This window comes from Heteronotia binoei, chromosome 14 (assembly GCF_032191835.1).
Source record: "Heteronotia binoei isolate CCM8104 ecotype False Entrance Well chromosome 14, APGP_CSIRO_Hbin_v1, whole genome shotgun sequence".
In the NCBI taxonomy this organism is placed as follows: Eukaryota; Metazoa; Chordata; class Lepidosauria; order Squamata; family Gekkonidae; genus Heteronotia; species Heteronotia binoei.
This window is the reverse complement of record NC_083236.1, coordinates 58,491,786-58,506,769: the sequence shown is the minus strand read 5'-3', so window position 1 is coordinate 58,506,769 and position 14,984 is coordinate 58,491,786. Positions and strand designations below refer to the sequence as shown.

The 14,984-nt window shown below is 41.8% G+C and overlaps 1 protein-coding gene across 3 annotated transcripts in view; it reads right to left on the bottom strand.

Moving 5' to 3' along the window:
- CHD9 (chromodomain helicase DNA binding protein 9) overlaps nucleotides 1–14,984 on the bottom strand; it is a 90,716-nt gene continuing 75,732 nt past the window's right edge. For 2 of the 3 annotated variants that reach the window (XM_060254270.1, XM_060254271.1), the window contains 8 exons: nucleotides 11,392–11,555; nucleotides 9,545–9,817; nucleotides 8,697–8,865; nucleotides 6,551–6,690; nucleotides 6,025–6,246; nucleotides 5,015–5,143; nucleotides 4,710–4,814; nucleotides 1–3,459 (listed from right to left, as the gene is read on the bottom strand). In XM_060254270.1, the coding sequence (XP_060110253.1) occupies nucleotides 2,590–3,459; nucleotides 4,710–4,814; nucleotides 5,015–5,143; nucleotides 6,025–6,246; nucleotides 6,551–6,690; nucleotides 8,697–8,865; nucleotides 9,545–9,817; nucleotides 11,392–11,555 (2,072 nt within the window). In that variant the 3' untranslated portion in view covers nucleotides 1–2,589. The remainder of the gene's footprint in view (nucleotides 3,460–4,709; nucleotides 4,815–5,014; nucleotides 5,144–6,024; nucleotides 6,247–6,550; nucleotides 6,691–8,696; nucleotides 8,866–9,544; nucleotides 9,818–11,391; nucleotides 11,556–14,984) is intronic. The other variant, XM_060254272.1, reaches the window with a different exon arrangement.

Genomic DNA, 14,984 nt, shown 5'->3' with positions numbered 1-14,984 from the left:
TTGTCAAAGAATATGTTTAATAAAAAATAATTAAACTTCCATTTGCTCTATAGAACATCATAGAAAGTAATTCAATAAATTACAAATGACTTTAAGACGCTTGTTCAACTACAGAAAGCAAATTCAGACTACACAGAACACAACCGACAAATATTGCAAATTTCCAAAAACAAAAAGAACCCAAAAAAACCCCAGGACTTAGACTTGGATCATGAGGCCTGAAACGAAGGGATAGAAATACAAGGCAATAAACAGCTAACGTTCTTTTAGTCACTACCAACGAACACTTCTTCACCGTCTTGGATATCCTTTGCACTGAAACTTTCAGCTTTAATGTAATTCCAATGGGCTGTCCTTAAAACTCTGGACTTAATGCAGTCATATTTTCATAATGTTCAGCTGACATAGCTACGTATTTCTTATCTTCCAACTGATACTGATTAAAAGAAACAGGCTTTTACTTCAGAGTCAAATCTGTATCAGCTGTACATTATTTGAAACTGTAAATTGCCTTATTACAGAGAAAGAAGACCACTAGAATGGTAAGCAAATTCACTTGACCATAATTAGGAAAATACTTTATTTCATAAATTTATTAAAAATTATGTTTAGGATTTTCTTTTGGGGGAGGCATGTAAGAGAGTGGTGCAAAGTGATGGTATTGTTGAAATACTCCATTGACTAAGTCAACAACTGTGTTTGGAAAACTTTGGCTATATCATGGATACATACAAGTTAAACAAAAGTGCTATATTACAAAGGGCAAATATTAAATATGCAGTACATCCTTTCATGATGAAGAATTGCTACCCCTTTCTTGTGGCATGTTTTTGACTATTGCTAAGACACTGCATGAAGGACCAACAAAATTAATACTATTTTTTGTGGGGGGGGGGGAGGAATACAGTAACCAGCACAATTGAAATAGTACTTGTATAATTGTGTAATTACATGTAATACTGCTTCTAGTTAAGGGGTTTATTATTTTGCATGTACAAACTTATTTTAATTGGTAAAGATCTTGGTAAAAAAACAACACAGTCTTGTTTACTGTACAAGCAAGCAACAAAAACATATCAAAATACATTTTTTTCCTTTAATTATTCCCTTTTGAAAAGGTCTGTCATCCACTATCAACCAGTAGTTTTATCCATTCCCTCGACACTTGTCTATTCATGGACCACAAGCAAGATAGCACAAGCTCACACCTATTCTGTTCTACCATGTGGGTGTGGATCTGTGATTCTACCATGTCACAGTAATAGCAGCTTCAGCAGATCAAGGAATCATATCAAATCAAATATCAGATTGATTTTTTTTTATACAGTAAGGGGTTGTTTTCCAACAGATGCTTTTAAAGCCCTGTTACCATGGTTTCATGAAACACATCTATAATCATTGTTGAAAGTGCTTTTTTTAGTTATCGGGCAACTCAGCATAATTATAATGAACTGATGATACCCGAAATCTTGATTTTGGGTAACATTTCCCCCCCACAATGCAGTCAGATCTAAAACCTGTAGAGAAATATAGAAGAGTTTAATGTGCCTACATTCCCCCTTACCATTATTAACTGGTAACTACAGGAGATTACATGACAAACACAAAGCCCAACAAACGAAACCGACAAGTCATTCCTGCTAGGATATAATAATCCTTATAAATGAAGTATGCAGTGTTGGAAGTGGCACTTTATGATTTTTTTTTTCCAAACTTGGGGCTATAGCTCTTCTGCAACATGACTGCTGTAGAAGGAGCAACATTTTAAATTAAACAGGTATTCATGGTGTTGAAGTGAAAAAGGAACGGGGTATTGTGTGTGTGTTAACGTTCCTCTGTACTATAATTACATAAACGTGCACTGGTAATGGGGGTGGGGAGAGACGTACACCAAATTAACATACACAGGGTGCTTTTAAAAAAGGCAAAACAATATATGCAACAACAAGAAGAGAAACCCATGTAAACTTCCTAAACTAACTCAGCTGAGGTAACAAGTAGCCAATTTAATTGGCTGACTGGGAAACTTTTTTTTTTTTAAAAGAACACAGTTGTACCTGAATTGGAAACATCAGCAGTGCATCACAACACTAGAGCATTCTCATTTGATTAAAGCAATGGATGGTGATGTAGGTTCTACAGCTTTTATGACATTCATTAGCTGCCCAAATTATTGCTGAGTTTTGATCTGTAAATTATAAGCGTCAAGGAGGCTGTAAAATTATATTCAAATTAAATCAATAATGCGCATATTGTGTTCACTGCAAATATATTAAATATACAGCTCATAGTGAGCATTTTTTTAAAATTAACCCCCCCCCCAAAAAAAAACAAAATTATAATGCCTTTTGCTGTATTTTTTTTTTTTACACAAATGTGTATTTGATAGTACATACAAGTTCAGAAACTTAGGAACTTCAAGAAATTACATGCAAAATGTCTTTGAAAGCAGTTTGCACTTCTAAACAAATACTGAAATGTTCGGTCAGTAAATTATTGATGCACTCACTCAACACCGGGTTATTTACAATGAAATAATTAAAGAATAAATTCAAAATCAGTTTATAATTTAAGTGCAGAGTCTGGGGGTCAGTCTTCATCACTAGAGTCTGAATCCTCAGACGAGGAGGATGTACTGTCTGATCCAGAGGAAGCTTCGGCTTTCTCTGAACCCTCATCTGTGCTGTTTTCATTGCGAGAGCTAGGCTCTGTTCCCCTTTTTCCTTCGTGACCTTGAACGCTAGAGTTTTCCTCCTTTTCTGTAGACTTAGCTACACCTGTGCCATTGTTTTCATTGTTCTGTACATCAAAAATATTAGACTGGGACAAAGCTGGGATATGGAGATTAAGGCCTGGAGTGAGAAGCATCCCTGGATAAAGTATATTGGACAACAATAAAGGGTTAAGAGCTAAGGGGCTGGCAGCTGCCGCAGCAGTCGAAGATGTGGAAGGAGAACCTGACAAAGAGTTTTCTCCACCGTTATGTGCGTTTCGACTCTCTGTCCTCTCTTTCCTTCCTTCAGACTCTCTGGAGTCGTTTCCCTTTTTCTCCTCAGGAGCAGATTCTGGAGATTTTGCCAGGAGCCCGCCCATTCCTAGCAAATTTGGTAAGCCGGCCATTCCTGAAAGCACCATGGGAAACATGGCAGCCATGTTTTTAGCTTCCCCGGCAGTGTTCAGGCCAGCAGGCATTCCCATTAAACCTGCTGTAACTTGCAGGGACTGAAAGTTTTGCAGGTTTTGCTGTAAGGCCTGAAGGGTAGACAGATCCACTCTTGGAATTAGCCCATTGGCTAGCAAAGGGCTGACCGGGACGTTGGCTGCTGTTGCAGAGGTGGCTGCGGCGGCTGCAGTTGCCTTGGCAATCTCACTTTTAGGCCTCCTTCCTCTCCTACTTACTTCTTCGCGTACAACAGGGCCCGTTAAAATGCGGTCAAACATGCTTTCAGGAAGAAATCCCTGAAAAGGCAAATTAAAACTTGTGTTAGCAGCCTTACCTTTTCAAATGTAGCTAAATGTTTATAAGCAAGCATTAAGCGACATAAAAACATGAGAGGCCATATTGGATCAGGCCAATGGCCCATCCAGTCTAACACTCTGTGTCACACAGTGGCAAAAAACCCACCAAAAACAAGTGCCATCAGGAGGTCCACCAGCAGAGCTAGCAGTCCTCCCACTGTGCCCCCCCCCAAGCACCAAGAATACAGAGCATCACTGCCCCAGATAGAGAGTTCTAGCAATATGCTGTGGCTAATAGCCACTGAGGGACCTCTGCTCCATATGTTTATCCAATCACCTCTTGAAGCTGTCTATGCTTGTAGCCGCTACCACCTCCTGTGGCAGTGAATTCCATGTGTTAATCACCCTTTGGGTGAAGAAGTACTTCCTTTTATCAGTTCTAACCCGACTGCTCAGCAATTTCATTGAATGCCCACGAGTTCTCATATTGTGAGAAAGGGAGAAAAGGACTTCTTTCTCTACCTTCTGTGCATAATCTTGTAAACCTCTATCATGTCACCCCGCAGTTGACATTTCTCCAAGCTAAAGAGTCGCACAATGTAGTGACATGAATGGACACTGAAATAAGGTTCAATTTTGACTCTTTTATGGCCTCAAACCATATCCAAAGCTCCCTTGACACTGGTGCAAGGAGCCTTCTGCTGACGCAAAAGCCGTGACATATCACCTTCGTATCATCCAACCTACTGTGGGAAACCCAATTTTAAGAATAAGAACCATGAAGCCCCTGTAAGAAATCTTTACCCCAAGACAAACAGATTAAGACATCCAAAGGAGAGCACTGATTCTTTCAGGCCTCCACACCTACCCTCAAACCACATGAAGATACAGTCTGGGCACAGCCTATTGTAAGGATTACGCTGATACTGCCCATGAATGTTTTCTGCTGTACTTAAAAAAAGGCTGTTAGCAAACGTTCTCTTCTACAGTTTCTGGATCATCAAGAAACAGGTTATTTGATTCTCGAAAGACAAGCATGGACTTACTTTAGGCATTATCTTTGTCACACAAGCAAACTTGGTGTGTAGGCCCACAGGTTTTTAGATCACAGAAATGCCTGAATTAGCAAGCAGCCATCTTATTTTAACATCAGACTTCCTTCTTTAGAAAATGGAGCTTCTCTGTTATGAAACACCCCCCCACCACCCACCCCCCTCCATGTCTGGTCTGAGACCCACAAAAGTACTCACAGATTGTTTCACAACATCTGCCCATTCAGGAGCTACTCCATATTCAGGGTTCTCTTTCAGGAATCTGCACAAGTCTTTCAGTGGAGGAGCAAAAGCACCTCCTACCTAAAAGGCAGTGGAGGGAAACAAACATTTAGGATTCATGACCCAATGCTCAGCTTACAGTCATTTCAGCATGCAAAGCTGGTTTTAAGGTGTGAGACAGAAATCTTTTAAAATCATAGTCAACTATGGTGACAAAGCAATATAGGTAGGCGCACCATTAACCCATATGGTCACCCGGGAAGACAAGGGGAAACAATTACCTTCCTAGCATTCCTCCTATTGATAAGCTGAACACGTTCTTCTCCAGTAAGGCTATTAATATCCAGTTTATTTGGATTTCGGCAACGGTGCCTTTTTTGCTTGGGTCTCCCCTCATGAAGCTGAATTTTCTGTTGTAGAAGAATTTAGAAATTAAATTACTGACTTTTTCCTTTCCTTTAATCTGATTAAAGTTCCTTGGCTAAAAGTCTTCAGCATTCAAAAACCTTTCTGTTAAGTATCATCTGAACTTGAAACTAAACAAACGGAAAAACCTTTCAACAGCAAGGGTAAGGTTAGGAAATATGTCTGATAGGAGGAGTAAAACTTGCTTCTGATGAGACAAAGATGAAAAATTATCTAGGTATTGTGTTGAAAACCTATTTCTAAGGCTAATATAAAGAGGACACACCAATAAGAGAAAAGTAACAGTTTTCCCCTGAGAACAATAACAAAGGCGGTCTGGTCTGAGTAATGAATCTTTCTTAATCTTTCCTTCATGACATGGGTGGGCTGTGCATTCAATCAAGATAATATGAAAGCTGTAAACAATTTGGAATAGTTCGATAAAAACCACAGGAAGGCATTGATTTGGGTGGAAGAATACTGAAAAATAAAGACGAGCAAACATTGCAGGCACAAACCATACGCTGAAGTAATCCCTTTCTTGGGATATTCTTCCTGATATAGGACGACTGTGGGTCCCATGCTCTGAATAATGTCAAGGTTTAGTCCCAAAAGAGAGACTTTTAATGCACTGTTAAAAGCCTGCTTATTTTCCTTCCTTTAAGCCAAAGCAAGAAATTCTCTGGCCCTAAATTTATCCTGGTCCCACAGCCCTGCCACTGTGCAAATGTTCTTAAAATAATGCCTCCTTTTAGTTATATATATATATATATATATATATATATATATATATATATATATATAACTTGAAAGTTACTAGTCAAACTGTACTGAAATGCCACAGCAGAGGAAGTATGAATGCATTATTAAACTTAAAAATACTCACAGGAATAAAAGCTCCTAAATCTTCAACATAACCGGGATGTTCTTTTAGCCATTTCTCTAAATCTTTTCTTTTGGGGGCATCATCACCCGCAAGCCTTGTTCCATCTTTCAGGTTAATAACTGGAACCGGGCTTTCTACATCACACAAGCCTTGGGACTGTACATATGGAAGAGCTGGGTTTATGCCTGGAGCAACCTGAGGGGCACTGATGCCATGGCAAACCTGCAAAAAACATAAAATGTTCTGGGAGATCTCTCAAGAAGGAGGCAATGTTTAAGAAACCGCAATCATTGTAATCACACTTGTGCCTGTCAACACTGTTGCAAGGGCAGCTTTTAGTCCTACAAAAATGCGGAGCGCCCCAGTGATTGTGACAGCAGTGATTGTGACAGCAGGATCACATACGACGACAATAGCAGAAGTACTGAGCTATGAAACTACCAGAGCAAACAAACTCCAGTCTGATGCAACTTACTGCCTTAAAATTTAAAGTGTTTGCCTGAAATATTTAATGGAATCGACTTACATGGTTAGGTGTTTTATTTCTGTTGATTAACAGGATATCAACTCCTTCCACGTTCTTTCTCCTCCCTCGCCTCTTTTTCACTGCAGGCTGGTCATCAGCTATTGCCCCATTTGCACTTGTTGTCGATTGGCTAGACGTTCCTAATGAAATGGACAGTGCAATTGTACTGAACTGTACTGAAGGCTGAGTGTATTGCTCATCATAAATATGAGTAGCAAAAAAGCAACCAGAACACAAAGGAAAATCAAATGTCCAGCAAGAGCTTCTAGCACAACACACAATATTTTACGGCATACTTAATACTGGAGAGCCAGTTTGGTGTAGTGGTTAAGTGTGCAGACTCTTATCTGGGAGAACCGGGTTTGATTCCCCACTCCTCCACTTGCACCTGCTAGCATGGCCTTGGGTCAGCCAGAGCTCTGGCAGAGGTTGTCCTTGAAAGGGCAGCTGCTGGGAGAGCCCTCTCCAGCCCCACCCACCTCACAGGGTGTCTGTTGTGGGGGAGGAAGGGAAAGGAGATTGTGAGCCGCTCTGAGACTCTTCGGAGTGGAGGGCGGGATATAAATCCAATATCTTCTTCTTCTTCTTCTTCTAACGCACACCGTGAGTTCAGACATATTCTACATCTTCTCCTTCCCAGGATCAACACATGGGACCCAGGAGACTAACACTGCTCCAGACCGCAGGCCCGCCATCTCATGGTGTGGCCAGGAAAGCCAAAACAAAAACTTCAGTCCTTCTCAAATCACCACTACCACAAATTCACACCTTAAAATTCCCTCTAGAGAGACTTGCTAGTTAGTATTAAATTACCCATTTCAGTTATTTTCTGGTACACCGTCAGCCAAACTCTTTGAGCCTCTATGTTCATATATGAACTGACAAGAAGCCCCTTCAACCTAGCCATACCAACTAGGCATCGTGTCATGTCCGTATAGTTCGGATGTCTTCCTGTTCAATCCATGAAGAGATTTAACAACTAAATGACAAGTACACAATAGGGACACATCTTTTACACCCAGCTGGATCACATCAGGAGAACTCATCAGCCCAAGTGAAATGGTAAATCTATGCCTGTTGGATGTGGGGGGGGGGGGGAGTGTCCCATTGCTGAAGGCTTTTCCACAAGGAAGAATTATGTCTATATAAAGTTAGATGTCAGAGGCAACGGTCCCAGACCAGTAAGTGCCAATCTTTCTGGACCCTGCCCCTTTAGCTCCTAAACAACAGCACAGGACCCAACGAACTGCAAGTCTTGAGGAGGTGCCAGAGCTATGGACTCATCGATGTAAAGGTCAGGAGCATGGGCAAGCAAACCAAGAGAGCCAAAGACAAAAAAAATACAAGCTAAGCATCAGGAGGTGTAAGCCATAATAAGGAACAAGCCCAAGTTCAGATCCATGGAGGAATCCCCTTCATGGCTGAATGACCTCTCTCTGCCATCTTTGCTGCTCCTCTCAGCACGTGTTGCCAAGAAAGGGAAGAAAAGTGTAGTGTCCTTGCTCTCTAGGCATAGGCATTGCAGGTCCTTTAAGAAAGAGGGAATATGGTGGCCCTTTAAAAACTCTCCACCACAAAGAAAGGATGCCTCTGTGACCCCACCCGATGTTCCCAATCCATGGGCTGAAGACCACAATTTGAGATCGTCCTTGCACAATGCCAGTTTAAGTGGGGTTTTTTTTGGGGGGGGGGGGGGGATATGAAGGAACATTCAGCAGTATGTGTAGTCTAGCAAACCAAACACATCTTTTATTACCTCAATGAGAGTCAGGCCATAGGTAACAAAAAAAGCATAAGCTGAATATCAGTTCCAAACACACGGACTGATTTCGCACTAGAGCTTGTCCCGGGTGGAGAGCCCTTTTGCCCCCGGTGCGTCTCTTCGTTTTCGCACAAGCCACTGCGGAGCTAGGAGTTGGTGCGCCACTCTCCTGCAGCATGCAGAAACTGCTTGGAAGAGGATCTTGATTGCAGCAGGAAAGCAACACTCCAACTCGCAGCTCCGTGGCAGCTTGTGCGAAAACCGAGAGAAGCACCAGGAGCAAAAGGGCTTTCCACCCAGAACAAGCCTAGTGAGAAATCCGTCATGGTACTTCATGTGTGTGCGTAGCACTGATCGGCCACTATTAAAACCCACGATGCTTACCCGATTCTGGCAAAGACTTTGGAAAATTAACCAGGCTCATCTCTGAAGCATTCTGTAGTTCATGTAGCCGGGCAAGGTATTGCTGCTGTCCTAGTGTGCCTTCTTCACTTTCAAATGGCCTTTTCTGAGAAAGTCCCTGCTTCTGAAAAATTAATTTCAAGCCACCTTCCTGTTAAACAAACGTGAGGGTTAGCAGATTTCTTTGGGAAGGAGAAACAAAGTTTCATTAATTTAGGATTTTCATATGCTCTTCCTCCCTGAAAGTACTGAAAACAATTTCCACGCGCAGGGATGTTAAGTCATTCGCACGGAGCTGGTTTAAGTAACGACGACATTTGAAAACTTGTGAGCATATGTACACACAAGTATTTATACCCGTTCATATATTTATTTTGGAAAAGCTAAATATGCACACACCAAATGCCAGAAAGAATGTTTGCATTAATATATGTTGTAATCTATTTTAGGTGTAAAAAACCTAAGAAATAAGGAGGGAATGATTATTACTCTGATTGTTCACTCAGAACATTTAAAAAAACTAGCTTTCAGACAGCTGGAGCTAAGTCTAGGATTAGAAAAGCTAAACACTCTTGGAAGTAACTATAATACTAAAAAAGAGCATAAGACAGACCACTTGAGAAAGCACTTTGATCAGCAAGGCTTCAAAAGAACACAAACTACTTTGTTGGTGGATCCTGAAGTTGTGTATTTAAAAGAAAATGAAATCTCCCCCCCACCCCAATGTGTGTGCGAAGGAAGTAAGATTGAGAGCAGGCAGCTACTTGTAGGTAAAGCATGCCGCACACCGCAATCGCAATCAGGTCCTAGGGCAATAAAAATAAACATACGTCATTGATTTTCACTGTAAACTCCTTTTCCCGTACATGCTTCTTCACCTTTGACATCTGTGGTGATTGACCATTTTCTTCTTTAACATCTGCACTTGGGGGAGTTGGTACACTGGGCTCAATGTAGTCTGCAGCGGCACCTGGGCTGTCTAGAAGTTTGGTGGTGTAAAAAGAAGCCACGGTGTTGGTGTCATAACTTCGTCTTGCTGACGGCCATTTACCTTTCAAGACTGTTTGACAAATACTGTCCAGGCGATTAATCATAACACGATCCTAGAAGGAACAGAGCACTCTTCAAAAATCCCGCACTTTCCTGATTCAACACTTGAAAAAGTTGTAATAATTGATAAACAAGAAAAATAATCCCAATAAGCCCAGGGTTCCTAACATAGTGACTCTGGACACCGTGGTGTTCACCAAAACCTCTCATGATGCCTCTCCAGTATTTTAGGAAGGGGGTGGGACCTTTGCCCATGAGATCTTCTGACTGGTGACCAGCAATCTGATTGGCTGGGTAGATATTTAAAAACGCTGCTTTAGCAGCAGCTGCTACCACAGCATGAGGATTTTCACTGTATGACCGCAAGTCACTGCAAGTTGTAAGTTTGTAAAAAAAATCAATACATTAAACAATATATTAATTTAAAAAGGCATCCTGTTTAACAGTGCTGCTGCCTGAAATGCTGAAGAGTTACTATTAGAGTTACGTGTAACCTCAATCCTTGACATTTTGTGGTTGGCTCTACTGTCTGCATTAGCCATTTTGTAGTGGCGCCCACCACCTGTGTCAGAATTCCAAAGATGCCCACCAGCTCAAACACCTGGGGGGCCCGGCAATAAGTCATAGCTGTCATAGCTGTCAGAGCAGAGTCAAATGGCTGTCAGAGCAGAGTCAAATGGCGTCTTTCAGTTGACAGCAAAACTACATGGCTGATTATGACATCACCTCTGATTCTAGACAAAGGTCAGGATTTCATCAGCTGAAAGTCAAGGTGAAGGGATTTTTTTTAAAAAAACCTTTTCTTGTATATGCTGAGAGTTATTAATATGAATAGAAAAGAGGAGAGAAGCGACATACTTTGCCCCATGAGAAGCAACATACTTTGCCATTGTCAGTGGCAGAAGACATGGGAGAAAATTCAGAAAGAGCAGCACAGTAGGCTTCTTTGAGACTGAATGATGCCAAGAAGCTTTCTGAAGCTCTTCTCAGGATCAGGGGCTTCAAGAAGAAGAAGAAGATGATATTGGATTTATATCCCGCCCTCTACTCCGAAGAGTCTGAGCGGCTCACAATCTCCTTTACCTTCCTCCCCCACAACAGACACCCTGTGAGGTGGGTGGGGCTGGAGAGGGCTCTCACAGCAGCTGCCCTTTCAAGGACAACCTCTGCCAGAGCTATGGCTGACCCAAGGCCATTCCAGCAGGTGCAAGTGGAGGAGTGGGGAATCAAACCCGGTTCTCTCAGATAAGAGTCCGAACACTTAACACTTAACCACTACACCAAACTGGCTCTTCAGCATCTTCAACTTAAAACAACTACCCCGTCTTTCAGCTATGGTAGTACGTTATGGAACAACCATCCTTACTCATCATTCAAAATTTAAAATCACCAGGAGAAGGGCTCTTTTTCTAGCAGGCGCTCCTCTGCATATTAGGCCACCCCCCCAATGTAACCAATCCTCCAAAAGCTTAAAGGGCTCTTAGTACAGGGCTTACTGTGAGCTCCAGGAGGACTGGCTGCATCGGGGGTGGTGGTGGTGGTGGTGGCCTATTATGCTAAAAAAGAGCCCTGACCAGGAGAGAGATTCATTGATTTGTGTGTGTGCATACTATGTACGACATCTTACCTTTGGCCAGTAGGAAGCAGCCAACATATAGCCACCTTGTAAAAGACAATTTGAATTTGGTGTTCCGTTATTCATTTGAAAACTGTCCTGGGTTTCATCCTGCACGGTGCTCAAGGAAGCTACACTCTCTTCATCATATGCTTTCAGGTGAGGAGTTCCTTCTGCTGAAGGAAGAAAGGTGCAGGCAGTTAGAACTTCAAAACCTACAATGTTATGCATTATGTTTCTCCAGTGAAATTATGTAATGTACGCAAATTAGCTTCAAAATGTAAACAAATTCATTTTAAACAAATGCATAATATGAAGCAGAATGAAAACACCGAAGCTTTCTGTGTGTTTTTCATCCTAGACAGAGAGAGGCTATTGTCCTGTTTAATCTATTCAACAGGAAAGACCTGACCCATGAACAAAACTGCAGCTAAAAGCACAGTAAAATAAGAGTGCCAGACATTCTAGACCAGGGGTGTCAAACTCATTTGTTATGACGGCCGGATTCGACATAAATGAGACCATGTTAGGCCGGGCCATGTTGGGTTGGGCCGTGTGTACCTATTTTAAGATTAGATAGCAGCAACACAAACACAATTAAGTATTTTTTTTTTTAAAAAAAAACACCTTAAAATATGCTTTAAACATTAGCATTTGTCGGACTTAAAGGTGCTTTCTTTGTATCTCTCCTGTCCAATCCAGAGAACTAGGAAAGGGAAGCTCTGGCACTTTCCTTCCTTCTCCAGGGGACCAGGAGGGGGAGGAACCTCAGCCAGTAGAAGGAAGAGAGGCTTGGCTCAGTAGCTCTGCTGTGCCATTGAGAGAGTCCGGCAAAGCAAGCTCTGCCGCCCCCCTCCTCCCCAAGGGAGGGGCCTCTGACAACAGAGAAAATAGAGGTTTTGCTCTGTAGCTCCTGTGCAATTGAACAAGCCTTACAAAGGAAGCAAGAGAGAGGGAGAAGGAAGCAGATGACAGCCAGTTGCCCAGGGGGGTCTGATAGGAGCCCTCCGGGGGCCTGATTCGGCCCCTGGGCCACATGTCTGACACCCCTGTTCTAGATCTTTATTTGGAGCACATTTTCTAACAGGAACTGCACTGTACACAAACACAGTATCAACAAATAATTCATAGCTGACAATGGAGGTAAGGGAAAAATCAGTATGATGCACAGGAGCTCTCAAGCACTATCTGCTCTCATGGACCCATTCTGTTTCCCTTCCAAAAAAACTCAAATGCTTACACAACAAAAGAGATGGAAGTCCAGTAGCACCCTGAAGACTAACAAAATTTGTGGCAGGTATGAGCAGTGACTGAAGAAGTGAGCAGTGACTCATGAAAAATTCATACCCTGCCACTAATTTTGTTGGTCTTTAAGGTGCTATTAGCCTTTTGCTCTTTTCTACGGCTACAGACAGACTTACATAGCTACCCATCTTGATTTATCTCCAAAACAGCTGTCGCTCCACTAAAATAGTCAAGCCTGAGACTGCCGTGGCATGAATAACTGCTGTGTCTTAGCCAGGGGAAGATAAAATTAGTGAACGTATAGTAAAGGGCACAAGAAAACTTCACAACCTGAAACTCAAGTGAACAGAGGAAAGATAATTCCATTAATGACGGTTATCCCTCTACATTACAAAGCATATTATCATTACAACTGCTTTGTCTGGATTGCCAAGTCAGGCTTCTAACTTTTCCCTGGGCTAATGCTAGAAGATAGGGCCTGAATAACTAGAATTTATAACCTGCAGCATTACAGATTATGTTTCTGCAATGGTATTACGGGCCCAGTGTTTGGAGGATTTCCATGTCTCATATTTGTCAGTGCCAAAACTGTGTTAGTGACTGATGTTTTTGTTCACACCACTGATATACAACAAATGGAACTGCAGCTGTCTAGAATCTAGAACAGGGATGTCAAACTCATTTGTTATGAGGGCCAGATCTGACATAAATAGGACTTTGTGGGACCAGGCCACGCATATCATAAAACGTAATGCCAGCTAGTGGAGATATAAACTTTATAAAAGATACAGAGAAACACAATTAAATATTTGTTTTTTACTTAAAATACAAACATGCTTAAACTCTTGTGATGTTTTGTTTAAAATGGAAACGTGGAAGAATAGTGGGATTTGGCAATGCAATTTTAAAAATAAAACATCAAGAAAAAGCACAAGGATCACAGCAGAAGCTAAACATATAAACCATAAATATAAAATGCTCTGAGCTTAGGAAAACATGAAAGACTGGGCATTGTAAGCTTCTCCCTCTGTTCCCAAGGTCTACTCAGATTGACAATGGTTCTCCAGTGTAATATTCCCCTTTGGCTGTGGGTTCCCAGGTTAGAGTACTCACTAGGCACCACTTCTAAGGTCCATTCAGCAGACACACGCTGACTCATAGCATCAACAACTCCAGCAAGGAACAACTTCTAACTGGCCATAAATGGTGTAAAGTGGTGAAATGGTGAAAAGTGAAACTGAACTCCACTCCATTAAAATACATTGCAGCACAGACAAAGCTGCAAGGACAACACAGAATGGACTTTCCATGAAGGTCTCTGTGCCCAGATAAGAGACCTTCATGGAAAGTCCATTCCACATTTTCTTTGCAGCTCTGCAAGCCCAGAATTGCTTCCTGCTTTGGCCTGCAAAGACAAGGAAGGAAAAGCTGGGAACTTCAGCAGCCTCAGAGCTTCGAAGGGTGAGAACAGGAGAGAAAGGGGGAGAAAAGAGCCCCGGGGCCTGATTAAAGCCCTGGGCAGGACATTTCTGGCCTGCAGGCTGGACATTTGACACCCCTGATCTAGAAGTTACATGGGTGATATTCACACGTCAAAATAATTTACGGCACCGTGCGTACAGTTTCTTCACACAGAAAAAAACCCCATTCTAATAACATTCTTATACCAACCCAATCTTCTTATCCCACCCCGAACTTGAACTATTTCCAAGAAATTACACTATAAAAACAGGTAATACAACATATCAAAAGATGAATGCCAGTGAGTTAGACAAATCAATATAATCATCTTGATCCTAATACTTTTGTTACAGTACAAACAAGGGATAAATCTGTAAATGTGATCTAACACTGACTGTGTTGAGATAGAATCAGATCCTGGAAGTGCCACTCCCTTCCCTTTGGCTCAACTATTTGAAGGTTTCCTGATGCCAACAACTAGGTTTTTTTCTGTGCCCAATATTGACATACTAACTATGGCTTGTGCTGTCTGAAACCCTGTTTTCTAAGTACGAAAGCAAACCAGTTTGTCATTTCCTCAGATTTGGGTATAAAATGCTTTGCTGGCAGCCAAGAAGTTTTCAGTTATCCAATGAGTGTGCGGGTGGAGGGAGGGGGACCCAAGATGAGTGTAAAGTCTTCCGAAGCTTGTTTTCATAATGTCAAGCCACGCTTTTTCCTTACTTATGATGAGTGAAAAGGTCTGCAGCAGCTTTTACAGTTCAGCACGCCATAACTAATTTCCATAGGTTTCAGGGCAGGCTCAATATTTATCAAGCCTCAGTTTGTGAGCCATTTTCACACTCGATTTCCTTTTCGCCCAGTGCTGAGGGTAAGGCAAACCTGACAAATTTTCTTTG